Source organism: Gossypium raimondii, chromosome 5 (assembly GCF_025698545.1).
Source record: "Gossypium raimondii isolate GPD5lz chromosome 5, ASM2569854v1, whole genome shotgun sequence".
Classification (NCBI taxonomy): domain Eukaryota; kingdom Viridiplantae; phylum Streptophyta; class Magnoliopsida; order Malvales; family Malvaceae; genus Gossypium; species Gossypium raimondii.
The window spans coordinates 13,539,611-13,558,056 of record NC_068569.1 but is presented as its reverse complement, the minus strand read 5'-3'; the positions used below and the strand labels follow the sequence as shown (position 1 = coordinate 13,558,056).

At 32.4% G+C, this 18,446-nt stretch overlaps 2 protein-coding genes across 3 annotated transcripts; both read right to left on the bottom strand.

The window, feature by feature from the left end:
- Nucleotides 1-7,149: 7,149 nt before the first annotated feature.
- On the bottom strand, nt 7,150-8,909 carry LOC105771283 (transcription factor MYB102). The gene is made up of 3 exons (XM_052630888.1): nt 8,528-8,909; nt 8,287-8,416; nt 7,150-8,201 (listed from the first exon to the last, which is right to left on the bottom strand). The coding sequence occupies exons 1-3, from the start codon at nt 8,658-8,660 to the stop codon at nt 7,385-7,387; spliced, it is 1,080 nt and encodes a 359-aa protein (XP_052486848.1). The 5' UTR covers nt 8,661-8,909; the 3' UTR covers nt 7,150-7,384.
- Nucleotides 8,910-13,144: 4,235 nt separating this feature from the next.
- On the bottom strand, nt 13,145-16,635 carry LOC105770984 (putative PAP-specific phosphatase, mitochondrial). 2 transcript variants are annotated; one of them, XM_012592369.2, is made up of 9 exons: nt 16,437-16,635; nt 16,207-16,303; nt 15,929-16,031; nt 15,385-15,596; nt 15,185-15,244; nt 14,436-14,824; nt 14,167-14,245; nt 14,044-14,094; nt 13,145-13,646 (listed from the first exon to the last, which is right to left on the bottom strand). In XM_012592369.2, the coding sequence occupies exons 1-9, from the start codon at nt 16,550-16,552 to the stop codon at nt 13,497-13,499; spliced, it is 1,257 nt and encodes a 418-aa protein (XP_012447823.1). In that variant the 5' UTR covers nt 16,553-16,635; the 3' UTR covers nt 13,145-13,496. The 2 variants fall into 2 exon arrangements, with proteins under 2 accessions (XP_012447823.1, XP_052486757.1); XM_052630797.1 differs by lacking the exon at nt 16,207-16,303 and having other exon boundaries at nt 16,442-16,635.
- Between the last annotated feature and the right edge of the window lie 1,811 nt (nt 16,636-18,446).

The window sequence follows — 18,446 nt, the reverse complement described above, 5'->3', positions numbered from 1 at the left end:
GTGAAGAAGGGTGGAAACTGTCAGATAGCAGAACAGGGATGACTTTAAAGCATAAACTGTACTTATTGGCTAAGCCATAAATTCTAAAAATTTTATGGTAAGAAGATATGTGAGTCTAGCTTCAGAGGAATTTAGCGGATCTTAATTTGGAGTTCTGTAGCTCAAGATAAAAATAATTTAGTGACTATGACACAGATGGACATGTTTGAATATACATATAAATAAATAGTGAAATTATAGATAATGTTACTTATAAGCGTGTTATGTACAATAAGGAAGTGAAATTATAGATAATGTTACTTATTATCGATTATATTCGATAAACGTTGAATTAGAAATTATATAATGTTTTATTTCAAATAGTTATTATGAAATTATGATCATCGTTATGTTATAAAATCGAATTGTAAATTCATATAACTTAATTTAATAATTACTTGTTGGTAAATGAAAGAAATGATGAATCATTTCATATGTTCATATTTAAAGTGTGAATATTGTAAAAGTACGAAAAAGAAACTAAAAGGTCAAATTGAGTAGAATGCAGGAATGAGTACTTTCGTTCAGTGATATGTGATGAATTGACGGAAAAGACCATGGTCTGACCATGGCAACATGTGAAGATGTGACTATGTGCTTTCGTGTAAGACCATATCTGGGATATGACATCGGTGTAATATGTGTTTCCGTGTAAGACCATAAGTATGCTATGGCTTTGGTGTGTGATATGAGACAATGTGCAAGACCATAGTTATATTATGGCAATGTGAAAACGAAGTACTCTATTCCGTAAGACGTTATCTAATTTGTCAAATTGTGGTAAGTATTAAGCAAATTTTATGTGATAAAACATATTGAACAGTGAAATTGAGCTCAATTATGTGATCTTATCATTCAGAGATTGTGTTTGACAAGTTATGTTAATAAATTATGTGCATGTGAATTTAAGTGACAGAAATTAAACAGCTAATGATATTGAGCTCATTTACATGAATCTGTCATTCGAAATTGTGATTGACAGGAAGAAATAGTGAATTGAATATGAAAATGTGAATAGAAAGCGTCAACTAAATGTTCATGAGATAAATAATGGCTCAATGTGATAGTATATGATGTTATCTAGTGAAAGCCAAATTGAATTGTAAATGACTCGAATTATCCGAAAATGTTCTGTCATCGCTGGTAATCCCTTGAAACCCTATTTTGACAATGAATACGAGTTAAGGGTGTTACAGTTTAGACACACACCTGTGTCTCTGCCCGTGTGGACGAAAATAGGTCATTTTAAGGCCACTTTTCTCACTCATTTTGACATTAACCTGCACTCAACATTCACATACACCAATATATCCCTACCAAGCAATCAATACAAACTAAAACATGTTCTCAACATGATATAACATCAAAAATAGTTCATTTACTTATACCAACCTATGTAACTCATTTCATTGATTTATCAAATTCTACTACTAAATACATAAACATACATACAATATATATCATTCAAAACCACATTTCAAATTATATCATTGCCAATTCAACCCTATATATCCCATATAAACCAAAATTTACATTGCAAAAACTACCGGATTAAACTGGATAGTGTAGCTTGATGTGTTGATTTGATCTTCCGACTACATGTTAATTTATAATAACATTAAAAACAAGAGTAAGCTTAATGAAACTTAGTAAGTTCAATAGGTTAAACATTGATCTTACCGAACTGAATATAATATAATAAATTAAATTGTAAATAAATCATACATTTTTCCCTGTCAAATACAATATAATCAATAAACACACTTCCTCTTGATCAATATCAATAATAATCTATAAATCTTTCAATTCAATCACATAAGTCTCTTACCATTTCTTATTGAATCAAAGAATGGGTTACGGATATAAGTACATCGTTATTTTTGTGTCATAGTCCAACTATGGTCTTACACATGCATTGTCATGGCCTTGTCATGGTCTTACATTTGTAGTGTCATAACCCAGTCATGGTCTTTTCATCAGAATGCCATAGCCCAGCTATGGTCTTACATTTGTAGTGCCATAACCCAGTTAAGGTCTTTTCATTAAAATGTCATAACCAAGCTATGGTCTTACATTTAAACATTTCCATGGTCCAACCATGGTCTTATTCGTCAATTCATTCTTTGCCACGTAACGATCGTACTCAATCCTGCGTTCTACTCGTTTGAAACATTCAATTCAATTTTCATACTTTTACAATAATATTAATTTCAACAACAAAATATGAATATATATGATACCATTCCTAAATTAAAAAATAATCATGAAAATTTAACCATATGAACTTACCTGGGTTGGATTGTAAAATAGGTAATAATTTAGAAACTACTCGGCTAATTTCCTTTTTATCGTTGATCTACGAGCTCTTGATCTAGAATGTCAAATTTTTTATTCATTAGCATATATTTCAATTTCAGTCCACTTCACAATTTATACCCTTCAAAATTTGAAATTACACAATTACCCTAACTTTTACAATTTTTTCAATTTAGTACCTTACCAATTAACTCATCAAATGAGCTAATTTTTCTCAATTAACAATTTATCTAAATATTATAAGCTATTACACAGCTTTTGATAAACAAAATTTAATGTCAAACCCTAAGATTTAATCTTCTTCACAATTAGGTCCTAAAATCAATTTCTATTGAAATTTCTTGATAAAATCATCATATAACAAAATTAAATCTTAAAATCCATGTTAATTCATTATAAACATTCAGCAATCATCAATGGTAACTTTCAAAATTATCCATAATATCAAAAACTAATGAAATAGATAGTTGGACCTAATTGTAAAAGTCTCAAAAACATAAAAATTTCAAGAGAAAAGCAAGAATTAAAATTACATGAAGTAAAAATATAAAAACCAGCTTAAGAAGCTCTCTAATGGCTGTTTTTGGCTGAGAATTGAAGAAGAATTGCCTAGAAATCTTTAGTTTTCTTTTTATTTAAGCTTAATTTCACAAAATTTACAATTTTGCCCTTAAATCACCTAATTCCAAGATTTTTTTCTGCTTATGCCGCCTCAGCCATTCCTTAGGTGTCTAATTTCCCTTTTAGTCCTCCCTTATTTACCATTTATGCTATTTAATTACTTTAGCAAGATTTTCACCTTTTTCAATTTAGTCCTTTTTAATTAATTAATCATTGAAACGATAAAATTTTCAAACGAAACTTTAATACTACCTTAATGACACTCCGTAAATATTTATAAAAATATTTAAGGCTCGGTTTATAAAGTCGAGGTCTCAATACTCCGTTTTCAAAATCAATTAACCTAATAATTATTTCTAAACTCAAATCACTATTTCACAAATCTTTCTAAAATCACATTTAACTCGTAAATACTAAATAATAAATTTTACGAGCTTACTCATCGGAGTTGGTGAATTCAAATCACCATTTCCATTACCACTGAAAATTCAAGCGATTACAAATCTAATGACTTAAGTAAAAATACTTTAAATAGTTCACTGATCTAAATAATTAATAATAAAAGTTTAATGTCTTTGTAATCAGATACTAGGGGATCTTAGACAATATATATATATATTATTTTATTGGAATTACTTCATACTACAAAATTAAAGAAATCAACCGATCAAATAGCTGAGCGAAAACAACATATAAAACCTGTTGTAGCACTAACAAAGTTCAATTCAGAAATTCAAAGGCATAGTACTGTTGATAGGTAAATGGGAGGGTTTTCCCAAAGGATCAACAAATGTTGTTTGCCCAAGTAATCGCGATCTACCTAGCTGCCTTAGCTGGTCGCACCAATTAGCACATTCTTTGTCTTAATTATGACCACAATTAATCATTTGATGTCGAGAAAAAAGAAGAGGTCATTTTCCAATGTCACAATCCCTGCCCTGCAGCAAGCTAGACTAGATCCACCCATACAGTGTAAACAATTAATGATTGTTCTTTGTATCATCAAAGTAAGGAGATGTAATGGCCAAGTGTACCCTTGGGTGGCATTAGAAATCAGTTCAAACGTCTTTCTAGTCGTCACAAATATGAAATATGCCAAGTTTTTTCTTTGACTCCCAACCTGACATTTTTGGATCATCACTTAATTATCTGACGATGGGTGTTCATGTCTTAATCATCCCGCCGAAAGTTTAGCTTGGTTCAACCCTTGGATGCTCCCTATTGGTTCCTTTCTGTCTCACCAAGAAAGTACAGATAGTGAAACCAGTAAAAGGAAAATACCAGTTCTATTTATATGTCAAAAGTACCAGGTTAATTTTTTAATCACTCTTTTGAGCAAATTCAAAAATTTTGACTGAGAATACTTTTCGTTTATTAGTACACAAATTGTAACAATTCAACGACATGGCAGAGTTTTCAACAAATAATTACGGCCATAGAGGCCGAGACTGTTCACACATGGAAAGCGAAATTAAGGCTCTATTAATTTACTTTGAATACGTGCGTAAAAGAGAAAGCAGTGGAATCTTAATTAAGCTTTATACTAGCGTCAATGATCTAAAGCTTGAAGCAATCATCAGCTAAGGTTACAGCAAAGCCAGTTGCCTACCTTTTAACCCCCCACTGCCCAGAAATCAACATTCCAACTCTGCTTCTCTAAATGAAGCAGACACAGCTCTTTCTCTTTCTTTCTTTTTTTTTTAAAGAAGTATTATCTTTATCAGTTTCAAATTCTAAACAAAAGCATCCCACCCTTTTAAAAAAAGTCCACAAAACTAACAGATAATAATTTCCACCATCTCGTATTTATTCAATTCTGCACATATTTTTCCCACACTGACTGACTGACGAATAAAAAAGCGACAAAAAAAGGAAAGATACATGAAAAGCAAGTAAAAAACCCACAAGCCAAAATTTAGATAGAAACCCACTTTAGAAGTCGTTCAAAATGTTTGAAAGACGCAAATTTCTTTGGGCGGTCGAGAATATGGAAATGCGGGCGAGGGTGTCCTTTTCTCAGGCACTAGTCGGCTCTTTCCTCATAGTTAGTCAAACAAGAACCCAGCCCTTCCTTTATACCTCATAAATTTTCAAGCTATTTGACACGTAGTTTAGCCTTAATCATCTGATTTACATTTTGTACATTGGGTTACATGTAGAATTAATAGAGAGGTGCCTAACTGTTTGGATCTTGACCCATCAGGACTAATCTTTTACGTATAAAGGACGTAGGGCTTACATGGGCACTTTAGGAAAATAAGCTTCGGAAGAAGATAGGGAAGTTGGTCTGTCTGTATAATGGCGACAATATATAAAACATTTACTGCCATTTTTGTTTTCTGCACTGATTATGATCAATTAGAACATAGAAGCCCAAAAGAAAAAACACATCATCAGGTTGAAACGTGAAACCATATACAAATGAAATGATTGAACAGAAAGTAAATCAAGAACCATGGCCATGCACGACTTTTATGTGGGAGACATTAAAAGCAAAAAAAAAATGTATTTTTGTTTGAAATGAAAGTAGTTTAATTTGTTAACTAGCCAAGACAAGAGACGTATAAGTGGAGAACACATTACAGACACTCGGGGTGTGCGCCGCGAACGTACAACGATCCTGTCAGAACCCCGATCCTCTTTCTTGGACGACATTCTTATCTAAGAAGACACATCTACCAACAAAGATGACTAGAAATTAGTAAAAAGTGTAAACCACTAATTATTTTGACCCGGAACGTGTAAGCGAATTTGGAAAAGATATAAAATCGAATTAGTAATGATTTCGTTAATCATCATTCATTAACCTGAAATGTTGTTGATTAAGAATAATTAAGTCATGATTGCATGAAGCCGCCGACCCCACAGGCCACAACCAAAAGAAATAGTTATTGTTGATAGGTCAACCGATAAAAGATAGCATGGATTCAAATATTTGTTACTATTCCATCTATTTCTTTTATAAATTCAGATGTTATGGAGTGGATGCATAGATGACAATATTTATTGTTATTATAAATCATAGATAGCAAGTGCAATTGGTAGAGCAGTAGCTAGAATGGTTAGTAAAGATTGACTATTTAGTGCATCTCTCGACGAATTCTGTGCTAAGGTATGGAGGACAGTACGGTTGACGCTTTCTATACAAAAAAGGAATTCAATTTATTTAATACAGATCATGTGAATTCATATATGGAATTATTACAAAAATTGCAGATTCTTTTATTTTGTTAAGATCTTTTAACGTTTGCTTGGATGGCAATCAAGCCAAGTGAAACCTTTGACTAAAAACAATTTTTAATTTTATTTTCTCTAATTATAAAATTCCAACTGAATTAAATAACTTGCGTAAAATTACTGATTCAAAGCAGCTAAATGTTTGAGCCCACGTGTCCACCCAAATGCTGCGGTGATTAAGAGAGATAATAAAGGGAGAAAACAGCACAAGAGCCACGCTATGTTTTCCAATAAAAGCAATATCTCCATTGTAATGGTGGTCCCAATCTCCACCCCCACGGATTTGGTCGCCGCTAGCAGATCGACAAGTGCCCCTTCCTTTCCCCTTTTTATTTATTTATTTATTTTGTTTACTATTTCTAGGTCAAACCTCGGGCATTATCTTAATACTCCAATTTACTTTTATCAATCATCACTGCTTGAAAAAGACAGTTTCCCTTACAGGTGGCACGGACACGTCTCCTATTCATGCAGACTCCATTGCCGGAAATCCTGCCGGAACTTTGACTTCTTCTCTGGATCTTTGAACCCAACATCTTTCTCTCTTATGATTGCTTATCTCATGATTTAAATCATTTAAGTAATACTAACACATTCTGCTGCTTAAACTTTCTACTTATAGGCAAAGATTGCCCATTTTAGGGGAGAACTAAAAATTAGATGTTGCTTAAATTATTTTGTGTCATAAATCTTGTGAACAAAGCCTATGATTTGATTAATATATTGTTTTTTGTTAGATTAAATATATACGAGCTGACAATACATTATACTTTTTTATAATAAACAGAGATAACTTTTTAACTGTTAATTGATATTTTGACACAGAATATTACATAATTATTATTATCAATCAATATATCGATAATGTATTAAACATAAAGTTATGTATATTTAAGATGACGAGAATCTAAAATAATAAATAAAAAAAATGGCGTGGAACTTGCAATATCAATAATGGAACCTTTCCGTGATATTGAAATAACTTTTTTTTTTAAAAGAAAATAAGAAAAGGAGGAAATGGTAGGATCTTGCCGTAGGGTAAAAAATAAAACAAAATAAACTATTTGTAGAAAATTTTACAAGTATCGACACCCCCCATCCCACTTAGTCCAAAAAAGAAAAAAGAAAGCACATAAATGGAAACTCCTTTTTGTGAGTTTTGATTTTGGACCTACATGAAATCATTAACATCCAAAACATCTCTGATTTCAAACTTTAAAATGTTGCTGCAGTAGCTATCTGGTTCTTCTTCAATGCCGCTATTGTTGACGTATGTTGAGTTGGAATTCAATTGAGTTGGACTTGAGGAAGGCGTTGATAAAACTGACGCGAAGCTGAAACTCTGGTTGCTGTTGTTGGATTGGAAATTTGAGGTTTCGGACGATGAAGGATCCTTCACGGTTTGATGACGATGATGATCAGTGGCGTAATAGTCATAGTTTGGCGGTAGCGGCACGTAATCCTCCGTCAAATCCGAAGGCATTGCATTGCTTTGCCAGTCATTTAAGTGTGAGAAATTTGATGGGAATTGGTCCATATTAATGAGCTCTGCTTCATTGGAAAAAGGAATACTACAAGCTGGGATTTCTTGGACTTGCGTTGGCAGATGATTATGGTTGGACTGCATTAATGGTTGTTGATACTGGTCCTGGACTTGGGAGCTGCAAAGCGGGTTGTCTTCAACATTGTGATCAACGATGAACTCGTGGTTTTGGTTTTCACGTTGAGATGACATGAAAGAAGTGGCCAGCCTTAAAAGCTCTGGGTTAACCAAGGAATTCACACACAGTAACCTTGAAATGTTCATTTGGGATTGGTTGTAAAGAGATGAGCTTAGAATGGAGGATAGGTCGAGTAGGTCCAGCCGAGGACTATGAGTCACCGGATCTATTCCCATGCGAAGAAGCCTCTTTCTAATGTGTGTGTTCCAATAGTTTTTTATTTCATTGTCTGTTCTTCCAGGCAACCGAGCAGCAATAGCCGACCACCTGTAAATATTATTCAAAACAATGTAAGAAAACAAAGGATTATAGAAGTAAAAAAGAGCCAAGGGAAAATGAACAAGAAACTCACTTATTGCCCAATATACTGTGTAGCTGAATTATAGTCTCTTCTTCTTCGAAAGAAAATCTTCCTCTCTTGATATCAGGTCTCAAGTAATTAGTCCATCGAAGACGGCAACTCTTTCCACATCTTTGAAGACCTATTATTGTTATTAACAAATAAAAAAAGAAAACATAAACCAATTAGCACTATAGTTCATCCATCAAAACCAGAAACTAAGACAAGAAAATACAATAGGCATAATAGTTACCGGCATTCTTCGGCAGCGTCCTCCAATTTCCATACCCATGTTTTTGAATATAATCAATCAACTTCTGGTCTTCTTCCGGCGTCCATGGCCCTTTTTTGAGCCCATTTTTATCACAACAAGGTGATCTCCCCATGCTTCCTGTTACAGCTTCCCAACAAAAAAAGCTTTGCCCTTTTGGTTATAATGTTACAGAAATAAGGTTTAGCTTTGGGTTAAGACCTTGCGAGCGAGAGAGAGAGAGAAGTGAGAAGAAAATGCAGCAAAGAGATGTAGGGTCCGTATAGCAACGTACTTGTATAAATAGCAAGTGAAGGGTAACTCACCGTCCTCTGTTTATCACTATGGCAACGTGTCCTCCTTGTGTAGGGGAGAAAAAAAATGCCGGCGGAGAGCTTTTGATATCTATATTTCATGTGTGTGATCCCGTCATATTTATTATAAATAAAATGTGTTGTATTACATAATTCAATTAGCTGTCACCAAAATCAAACAGCCACGTGCCCCTATATATCATTTTGCATTTGCATGGCTGCAATTTTACGAAGATTGGCTTTGACTTTCGCCGGAGTTGTGACATTACAGTTTACGAATCAAAAGACGGGTTTGCCTACGGAAGCGGCTTTGCTGGACCAATTCTGTTCCCACAAGCAGAGGGTAATAAAGTTATTTTGTCCTTTATAATAATATTTTTACATGGTCATTTTCGGGGATTCGTATCAACTCAATTACATGTTTTATATTATTATATAGGTAAATGCGCGGGAAACATTTAATTGGAGGATGGCAATAATAGAGCTGGGTGTTTGCCGAAATATATGAACATTTATTGTGCATAAGACAATGGAGAAAAGGTCCCATCCATTCAATTTCAGGCTTAATTAAAGTGGAAATTCAATATATATATATAAATACATGGTTAATTTATATATGGCTTCCTTTTTATTCCATTGCTTGCATTAAATACAAATCTTTCAAATTAAAAATAACACATGTGCTTAAATTTCATGGGTTGAGTGACGGAATGGGGGGGCTGGCATCTCCAAAATTGCACTTTTCTGGCTGGTCTAAAGTTATGGCTTCCATATTCTAATTTCTGGTTTCATACTGTAATTAGTCAACATATATAAAACAAAGGATGAACAAGAAAAGAAAAGGCGAAAGTTTGATTTTTGCGTATTTACGTATAATTTTATTCCACCCATCGTTTGACTTTCTTTATTTCTTTTTATCGATATTCGGTAGAAGCTTTCGTCAAAAAACCAATTCCGATAAAACTTGCAAAAATATGTTCATCATAGAACCCTAGCTTCATCGGCAATAAGCCGGGGGATAGGGAGGTTTATCCATTTCCAATTCGACGGCAGAACTGAGTACAGTTGTCAACTAGTTATAAAAAATTGGAAATAACCCTTGAACACGTTAACTTGGTCATTGTGGGAGTAACTTGTAAGCTTGCATTTAAATCATGGGCAAATTATCAATCCACAAAGTTCAACCCTTTTTCCTTTTTTGCCGCAATTAAATATACACAAAACTTGTTGAATGAGCTTTGCATATTTGTGTTTAAAGGTAGAAAAGAGTTTACTGTAAAACAAACTTGATATACAGCAATTAATTGCCTCCATGTCAAAGTTGTGAGGTACATTTGAAATATGATGATTTTAGTGTCATGTCTCCAGGAAAACGTCAAGAACTCAACTTCATTGACTCGGGGATATTCAAGCAAGCAATTATAATAGCCATTATGTGCATCATCATTTGTTCTCATTTCCAAGCTTCGAAACCTAGCCATACAATCATAACCACTCCCATTTCTGGAGGCTATTGGGTCCTGAAATAAAACTATGTTGGTTCTTCTCTTCTTTTAAATTATTTTTAAAATATAAAAATAGTGGAGTATTGTTTAAAGTGGGTGACACACCCTTTTTACTTTCTGCGACTGCCTTTTTATGCTTTTATAGACCAACCAAAAGTGTAGTCGGCTCAACTACAAAACATGACCTCACGTCACGTGTATATTAACAGAAACACTATTTTTGGCTGCCATGAATTAAAATTGTACATCTGCATGCAGTATATGTCCAATGTAGTGTTCACCCAGCTAGCCGATGATAATGGTTAAGCAGAATTTTAAATAATGTAATATAATATTTAATATTTTTTTAATCACCCATTAAGTGAGATAGTAAAAATTTCTCTTAATTCAATTCTTATTTTGAACATGAGTCACTTTAAAAACAGTGTTGACTTGCTTGGCCTTTTATACTATAAATAGACATGATTATTAGGTTAACTACGTGTGAACGTGGTCCAATAATATTTTATGTTTATTAATTAACTAAGTCTATTATTGTTAATCCAATCAAATCCTGTACACGTCCTTCTTTGGCTTTCCTTTTTAATTACCTTGCTACTCTCACATCATAATTCATCCGTACAATCAAGAATCGAATGAAATATTATTTTAAAAAATAAAATATTAGAATTAATAGAAAATATTTAGTTAATTGCTTCTGATTTAAGCCTATATTGCTAATGAAGTTTGAGGTTATGGATTTTAATTTTTAATCCGACCAAGCTTATTAAATACGAAAATTTTAGATTTTATTACCTTATATTTAATAGATTTCATTATGTGAATTAAGATTCAATACGAGCTATTTTAGAAGGCCTAAGCTTAACATGGTCAAATGGCTTTAGGCAACTGATTTTAGAATGTGATAATGCTTCACTTGTGGAAACTATTTTAGTTGAGGGTGCTACGCTTGATTAAGCAACTCTTACATCTCTAGATATCACAACAAAGCAGCTTGATAAAGGGAAATATGATGAGATGCATACATTTGAGGAGTGTTCATCCTCTTTAAAGGAACTACTCATGGCTGACTTTCCTCCTATAATTATTTCTTCTACTTAACTTATTTTTTGTTATCGCTTTTTAGATGTTTATTGTTAAAAAAAATTAAATATTAATATAATAAGAGTATAATGTTCTTCATTTTCATTCTACATATTAAATATTTTCACTTTTCATTTTAGAAAATAACTCCTATTATTTAATTTTGAAAATTGGAAAACACATTCGTTACATGAAAATGAAACTTTATTTTCAAAATTTAAAATATAAACTTACTTTCTCTATGAGAAATAAAATAAAATAATTCTTAAATTTATATGATTTGATATTTAAAAATTGAACAATGAAAATAATTTTTTTAAAATAAGTGTTGTTTAATTTAAATAATACACATATTATTTTCTATTATTCAAAAAAAAAAAAGAGTTGATGTCTCCATGACTCAAAACGATTGTCAAAAGTAAGAAATAAAAATAATATATTTAGTGGCGATATGCATGATTGATGTTATAATATAATTAGGTTGCAAAATCCAGGGATTGCTTGTGTGAGAAGTAGCATACGTGTTCGTTTTTCATGCGGTGATTTTATAGAAAAAAATTGGATTTGGTAGATTATCAAGGACTTCTACTATATAAATAAATAAATAAATATGCTGTTCGGTTCGATTGCTAATTCAACAAACACTAAACACTAAATCAATATGAATCTTTTATTCAAACATTATTAATTCTTTAAATCTGTTCACCATATCATAATCCCATATCTTTGTGCTTTATTTTAAATTAGCACCATTTTCTTCATTTAAACGTTGGGTTAGTTATTTTTTATTCAATTATAGAGTAATTTTTTAACAAAAGTTACCATATTTTTTGTATATTTAAAATTTAATCTCTATATTTTATTTTTACATATACTTTTGAATTTAAAATGTAATTTTATTGGTGTAACATTTTAAATTTTTTAAAAAATTCTCATTGGTGTCTATATAATAAAAAAATAAACTTGAATTTAAATTAGAATTTTAATGGTATTAACAATTTAAAAAATATATTTTAATCAAAATAAAGTGTTTAGACTAACTAATGGTATTATAAAAGTTGAGTGTCAAATTATGTCAAAATTAAAATATAGATATTGAATCTCAAATTTAAACAAAATATAGAAATCAAGATTAAAATTTAATTATTTTATATACTCTAAAAGAAATAGAACGATTAAAAGTGAAATTTGACCATTATCATTTCAAGTAAAAGGAAAAAGAGAGGACAAAATAATAAACAGGAGTCATGTAAGGAGGCCCTTCCTTTTATATATAATAGTATAGATAAGATTTTAGGTATATAATTGTTTTTATTTACTCTAAATAACATGTGTGTTCATAATAAGAAGTTAACCATTCATTTATTTTTCTTCTCTTTTCTTTATTATATTTCTTGCAATTTTTTCCTTTAGTAATAAAACTCTATTATTTATTTAAAAAGAAGAGAGGGGTCGAACAAACATCTGCCCATGATAAGAAATTGAGAATTTTTTCTCCTATAATTAAAAGAGGGTAATAAAATTGTTTCAGATTGGATCCAAACTCTAGTTCCTACAACATAACAACTTGAAGAGATACTATCGTGAGTGCTTTCTGGGGTGACTAATTAACATTTAAAAGAAAAATAAAATAACTTGTTTTTAATTATAGTAGACATATATGTTAACAAGTGCAAACACTTAAAAAAGACGATTTCTTAAGAGAAACAACTACATGGTGAAGTGTTAATCCAGGGAAGCTTAATTACAGAGGCCAACATATAGCGGTTACAATTGAAGCAATGTTAATTACATTAATAGCTCCAATGAATTGTCAATCCATCCCAGATCCCAATAAAATGGCAAAAACGGAAAGAAAAAAGGACATCATTGTCAATACAATTAATTAACTAGAAGAAGGTTCCTTCTATCAATCTAATGGACAATGGCAATGGAATAATTTCATTTTTTTTTTCAAATTTAAACTTTCAATATGGAATTAAATTTTCATTTTAGTAAAGGCAGGTTTTACCGTAACCTAAATGGTATTCGAAGAATCGAATAGGTATACCAATGGAGTATAGTTCAATGTCAAACTGCTGATGAAATGGAAGATATCATCTCCAGTGTCTCATTATGGATTTTCCCATTAGTCACAAGAATCCCACCTTCAGGGTATATGATCCTCCGTTCAACTTTATCTGCAGCAAGATCAAGTTCCCTTCCTTTCCAGTCTGTCACCTGAATCAACGGTGTGAATTTGATGTACTATGTTAGACAACCATGCATTAATTGTTGATTTTACAAGTACCAATAAGTAACACCAAGATGCTAGCAACATGGAACTTGACATAAACTAAACTAGCCAAGAAGAAGAAAGTATGATGCGATGAATGGGGTAAGTGTCCCCAAGACATCTATCAAGATCAATGCCATCATTCTTAAACATATTTCTTTCACATGCTAGATTAACTATGTCTGTATGTCATACGGATGTTTGTTTTCGTTGTTCCCTCTTACATCATTGGCTTGATACAGAAAAGGAAACGAGGGAAGCTATTAGAAAATGTGTTTCACAATGATCACAACCAGAAAATACTATGACATTTTCCTGTCATGGATGGGGCCTAACCCTTACCTTTCCTCCAGCTTCATGTACGCATATCATACCAACAGCATGATCCCACACCTATATCGTCATGAAGAATATAAGTATCACTGCTCAATTTCTGTGTTCATTTAACTATAATCATGATCATACCTTGATAAGTTTTTCAGATCTTGCTCGAAGAATGAAAACAGATGCCCGACCTGAAGCCACCATTAAATACTTGCATAAACTGTGAACAATGAGGATACGCATATCACGCACAGGAAATAAAGACATTCAAAATAGAAAGTCTAATCACCAAGGAAGCAAATAAATAACAGAAAAAGAGTACTGTGCTTTAGATAACAAGGAAGTGAAAATTGAATTGAAAATCATACAAGAAAGAAAACAGAAAAAATAGCGATGAAAAAACACCAAACCTTCCACAGAATGCGGACAGAAGACAAATTTCCTTATCCCCAACATTGTCATCATCAATTCTTGCTTTGTATAAAACTGATAATGGCAAGGACTCCCATGTTTGACTCTCTGGAATACAGAAGCGGGCATCGGATACCAGACAAAAACCATCAACAAAGCATCTGGTCCAATCAGATGAAATTTTAGTTGACCTATCGAGCATATTCTTTAGCCTCTTTTTCCAAGTTCCACAGCCAACATGAGCAACCATAATTATACCCAATCCAGGTGAACTGTTCCTATAACTTTGGGCATGAGTGGTAGACTTGTAAGTAGCGTCTACAACCCAATTAGGGCAGCCCATGACACCTAACACAATCTCTCCTTCAACTACTAGAGATAAACCTACCTGAAGAATCAAAAGATGCCCTCAGCCGAGAAGGTAACAAAGATTATGCTTATGTAATAGCAGAACATCACTAAAAGTGGAAAAACTACATATACATTTAACAACAGCAAGATCAAGGTTTATTGAATCTTGCAATCATCAAAAATATCCAAAGAACTTCTCAAATGTTGATTTTATTGCAAGAACTAAGCTAGAATTGTAAATGTTTCATTTGAATGTAATGCATCATTAATGTACAACAGAAGTCCAATAAGGTACTTTTTCTTTTTAGTGCTAGACCTACTAAATTTATTAGATATTTCATGGCACTTAGACAAAATGAAAAGATTTAAGTGAATCGAAGCAGAATCTAAGCCGTACCACATATAAGGCCTGACTCCCTTTTACAAACCCTCGGGTGCCATCAATCGGATCCAGTATCTGCATCAAGTTTATGGACCTAACCATGTCAATAAAGTAAATCCCAAGCATGACCCAGACTACCTGGAAACTATTTTTTTTTTCTTTCCATCAGCAAAAGTCAGAACTGCTGTTTACAGGTAAGTCTATGTAGATTGTACCCAATATGTGGCTGGCTTTGTTCCCATAGCAAAAGCATTCTTGCCCCCTCTGTCAATTGCTTCCAGCACATCATCATGTGACAATGATTTCTTGTTGAAGCTCATATGATCAGATACTGCACTTACTACAGGATCCACCAGATTGTTTGAACGGAGAAAACCAGAGTCCTCCTCCGCCACCAATGGAATTGAAGGGAATGATTTACTTATTTCTATCAGAGAAAGCCAAGAATAAACACAAGTGAGGTTTTGTTTCAACCATTTAAACTTTATTACTCGTTAATCAACAAGGCAGCACCATTTGATTTGTCATTTGACACATTTTTTGCCACAGAAGTACAGCATAAATCATATATTTTCATTGGAAAATAGGTCAGAACCATGACGTCTAATCCCAAGGTGAATTCAATTATGGCGAAAGCTTATTACTGTATGCTAAATTCTATTTCAAAAGTCAAACATTTTCTTTTCAATCCTAGTAATTAAGCAAATATGCCACAAAGAAAAAAATTATTGTAGAACATTGAGGCATTGTTGAAATTACCTAAACTAATAAGAGCCTGAACTCCAAAATCTGCCACTGTGACCGGAGTTTGGTCTTTCTTTTCGATAATCCGCCCTTCAACAGAGAACAGAGACCTTTGCACCTAAAATAGAAATAAATAACAAACTATTATAATGATTCAATTTTTAGAATGAGTAAATTAGAATTCTGAGAAATAATAAAATGATAAAAAGTAAGAAAATACATCTGAAAACTAGTGCAACCAAGGCAATGGCTAAAGAACAAGAGGTGAGATTCAAGTTTTGGAGTGAATTTACGTCGACACAAAGACGACAAGCTCTCTCCACGGCCTCCACCGCCGCTTCAAGTTCTCTGTGGTACTTGGCTTTCTCATTTGGAAAAGGAAGATTCGACCTGAATTTTTGTTTCTTTAACGTTTCTACCAAATAAAAGAATAATGCCACTAGGAAATTAAAGAAACGAAATTGAAGATAAGAAAATTTGTACTTTAATAGTGCGGGTTCAGGTGAAAGGAGTAAGAGTGGACCTTACTATGAAGAGTCTACTGCGAAGAGGTGAAGGAGAAGGGTAGCGAGGGAAGAACCGGATGGCAGAGAAGCCGGTAGAAGAGCGGAGGAGATGAAGATCCATGGCGGGAATCATGGGGCGGAGAAACAAAGAAGCCTGATATTGATTTGAAGGAAAATGTTTTCTTTCCTCGCCGTTGGTGAGCCGTGTACGATGAACTCCGCACACGTTGGTTAGGCCTGGGACTACAGTTATTTTAAAATGGGCTTCAAATAGTCCAGGTGAAATTGGACTGAGCCACAGGATTTTCTCCCGCTCGGCCTATGAGCCTTGGATAAGTCTCCGTTTTCGCCCTTAAAGAATTCATCTTTCAATTGATTTTTTTTTTTATATTTCACGTTTCTTTTTTATTATGGTTTATTATCCATGTTAACATTCGTGGCTGTCCCTTTTTTTTATACAATATTAATGTAGGGGATAAAAGTAATATAGTTTGCATTAGTACTAAATTTTTTATACAACATTTATGATTGTCTCCTTTCGTAATATCAATTTTAGTATTTGAATTTACATTTTATTCTTAAAAGTATAGAATACCCTACCATTGCACTTAACAGTAATCAATCATGTATCTGTTTAGATTATTTTATTTTCTTTGTTTTGGTGTTTTAGTGGTTCAAGAACTTGACTACCTTCCTTCTTAGGCTCCTCGATGATTTTTTTTTACTTCATTAATATAATGGTTTAATTTTAATTTTGATCCCATTATAAAAATAATTAAAATTTGATTTTGATCTCTATACTATGTTTAAATTTGAGATTTAATTTTTATACTTTAATTTTTTACATAATTTGGCATTTCAATATTTATATGTCATTAATTAGTCTCTTGTGATTAAATTGTTTATGTGAATTTTAAGAATTGTTAAAACCATTAGAATTAGTTGTTAAATTCAAAGATATTAAAAGTTATTTTTGTCACATGGTTACTAAGTGCGTAAATTTTTTTAATTTTAGAATGTCACACCTACGAATTTAACAGAAAAATGTTAATGATATTAGCAATTAGACCTGAATTTTTTAATTTGAAAAGTAGATGGACTAGATTCTTAAAAATAATAATATGGGGACTAAATTTCTAATATACTAAGAGCACAGTAACTTGTAACATATTAAAATGTTTTTCTTAGAGGGACAAATAAAAACCTTTAAAATTTAACTATATAATTTAGCCCCAAAATAATTAATATAACATGAAGCTAGACTTGTTCATGGGTTGGGCTACCTGCCTAGGCCCAAAGGCTCGCCCAAAATTTGAGAGGGTTTGAATAAAAATATTAGGTCCGAAAATTTGACTTCGGCAAAAAAGTTAGACCCGTTTAAAATATGGGTTGGACTTGGGCTTGAGCATTCAAGGCCCAAAGCTAACCTAGCCTAACACATTTTTAAGTTTATAATACTTTATATTATATTCTTTGTATATATTATGTAATTTAGAACACATTAAAAAAATAAACCTATACTAAATATATAATACTACTCTAATGTAAACATTAAAATAATGTTAAGATGATTATAAAAAAAATTCAATAAATAAAAAACATATAAAAGTATTAAATATAAAAAATATAAGATAAATATTTAAAAAATAATATGGGCGGCCTAAAATGGGCTTGGGTTAGTCTTTTGCAAATATAGGGAGGTTTAGGCAAAATTTTAGGCCTATATTTCAAGTCGGGCTGGGCTTGAGCAAATATGAAGTATGTTAATATCATTCTTAGGCTCGGCCTAAGCCTGACCCGACCCGACCCATGAACACCTCTACATGAAGCGTGGGTCAAAAATCATATTAATATAGATGAATGCAATGCGGTATAATTTCATGTTAACTCCGCACAATATTAGGAAAAGTACCATGCTAGCCCCATAGCACGAGTTAGGTTGCATTTCATCCCTCTAAAAAAAAGGGCAAACTAATATTTGTATGCTAGGTTAAAGAGGAAATTTGTCATTTTGTTAAAAAATTCAT

Coding starts and splice junctions, on each gene's coding strand:
- LOC105771283 (XM_052630888.1), bottom strand. CDS start 8,660: ATGGGGAGATCACCTTGTTGTGATAAAAATGGGCTCAAAAAAGGGCCA. Junction 8,417..8,527: donor GACGCTGCCGAAGAATGCCG/GTAACTATTATG, acceptor TAACAATAATAG/GTCTTCAAAGATGTGGAAAG. Junction 8,202..8,286: donor CACAGTATATTGGGCAATAA/GTGAGTTTCTTG, acceptor TAATATTTACAG/GTGGTCGGCTATTGCTGCTC.
- LOC105770984 (XM_012592369.2), bottom strand. CDS start 16,552: ATGATTCCCGCCATGGATCTTCATCTCCTCCGCTCTTCTACCGGCTTC. Junction 16,032..16,206: donor CTTGTCGTCTTTGTGTCGAC/GTAAATTCACTC, acceptor TTTCTATTTTAG/GTGCAAAGGTCTCTGTTCTC. Junction 14,095..14,166: donor GATCTGAAAAACTTATCAAG/GTATGATCATGA, acceptor ATGACGATATAG/GTGTGGGATCATGCTGTTGG.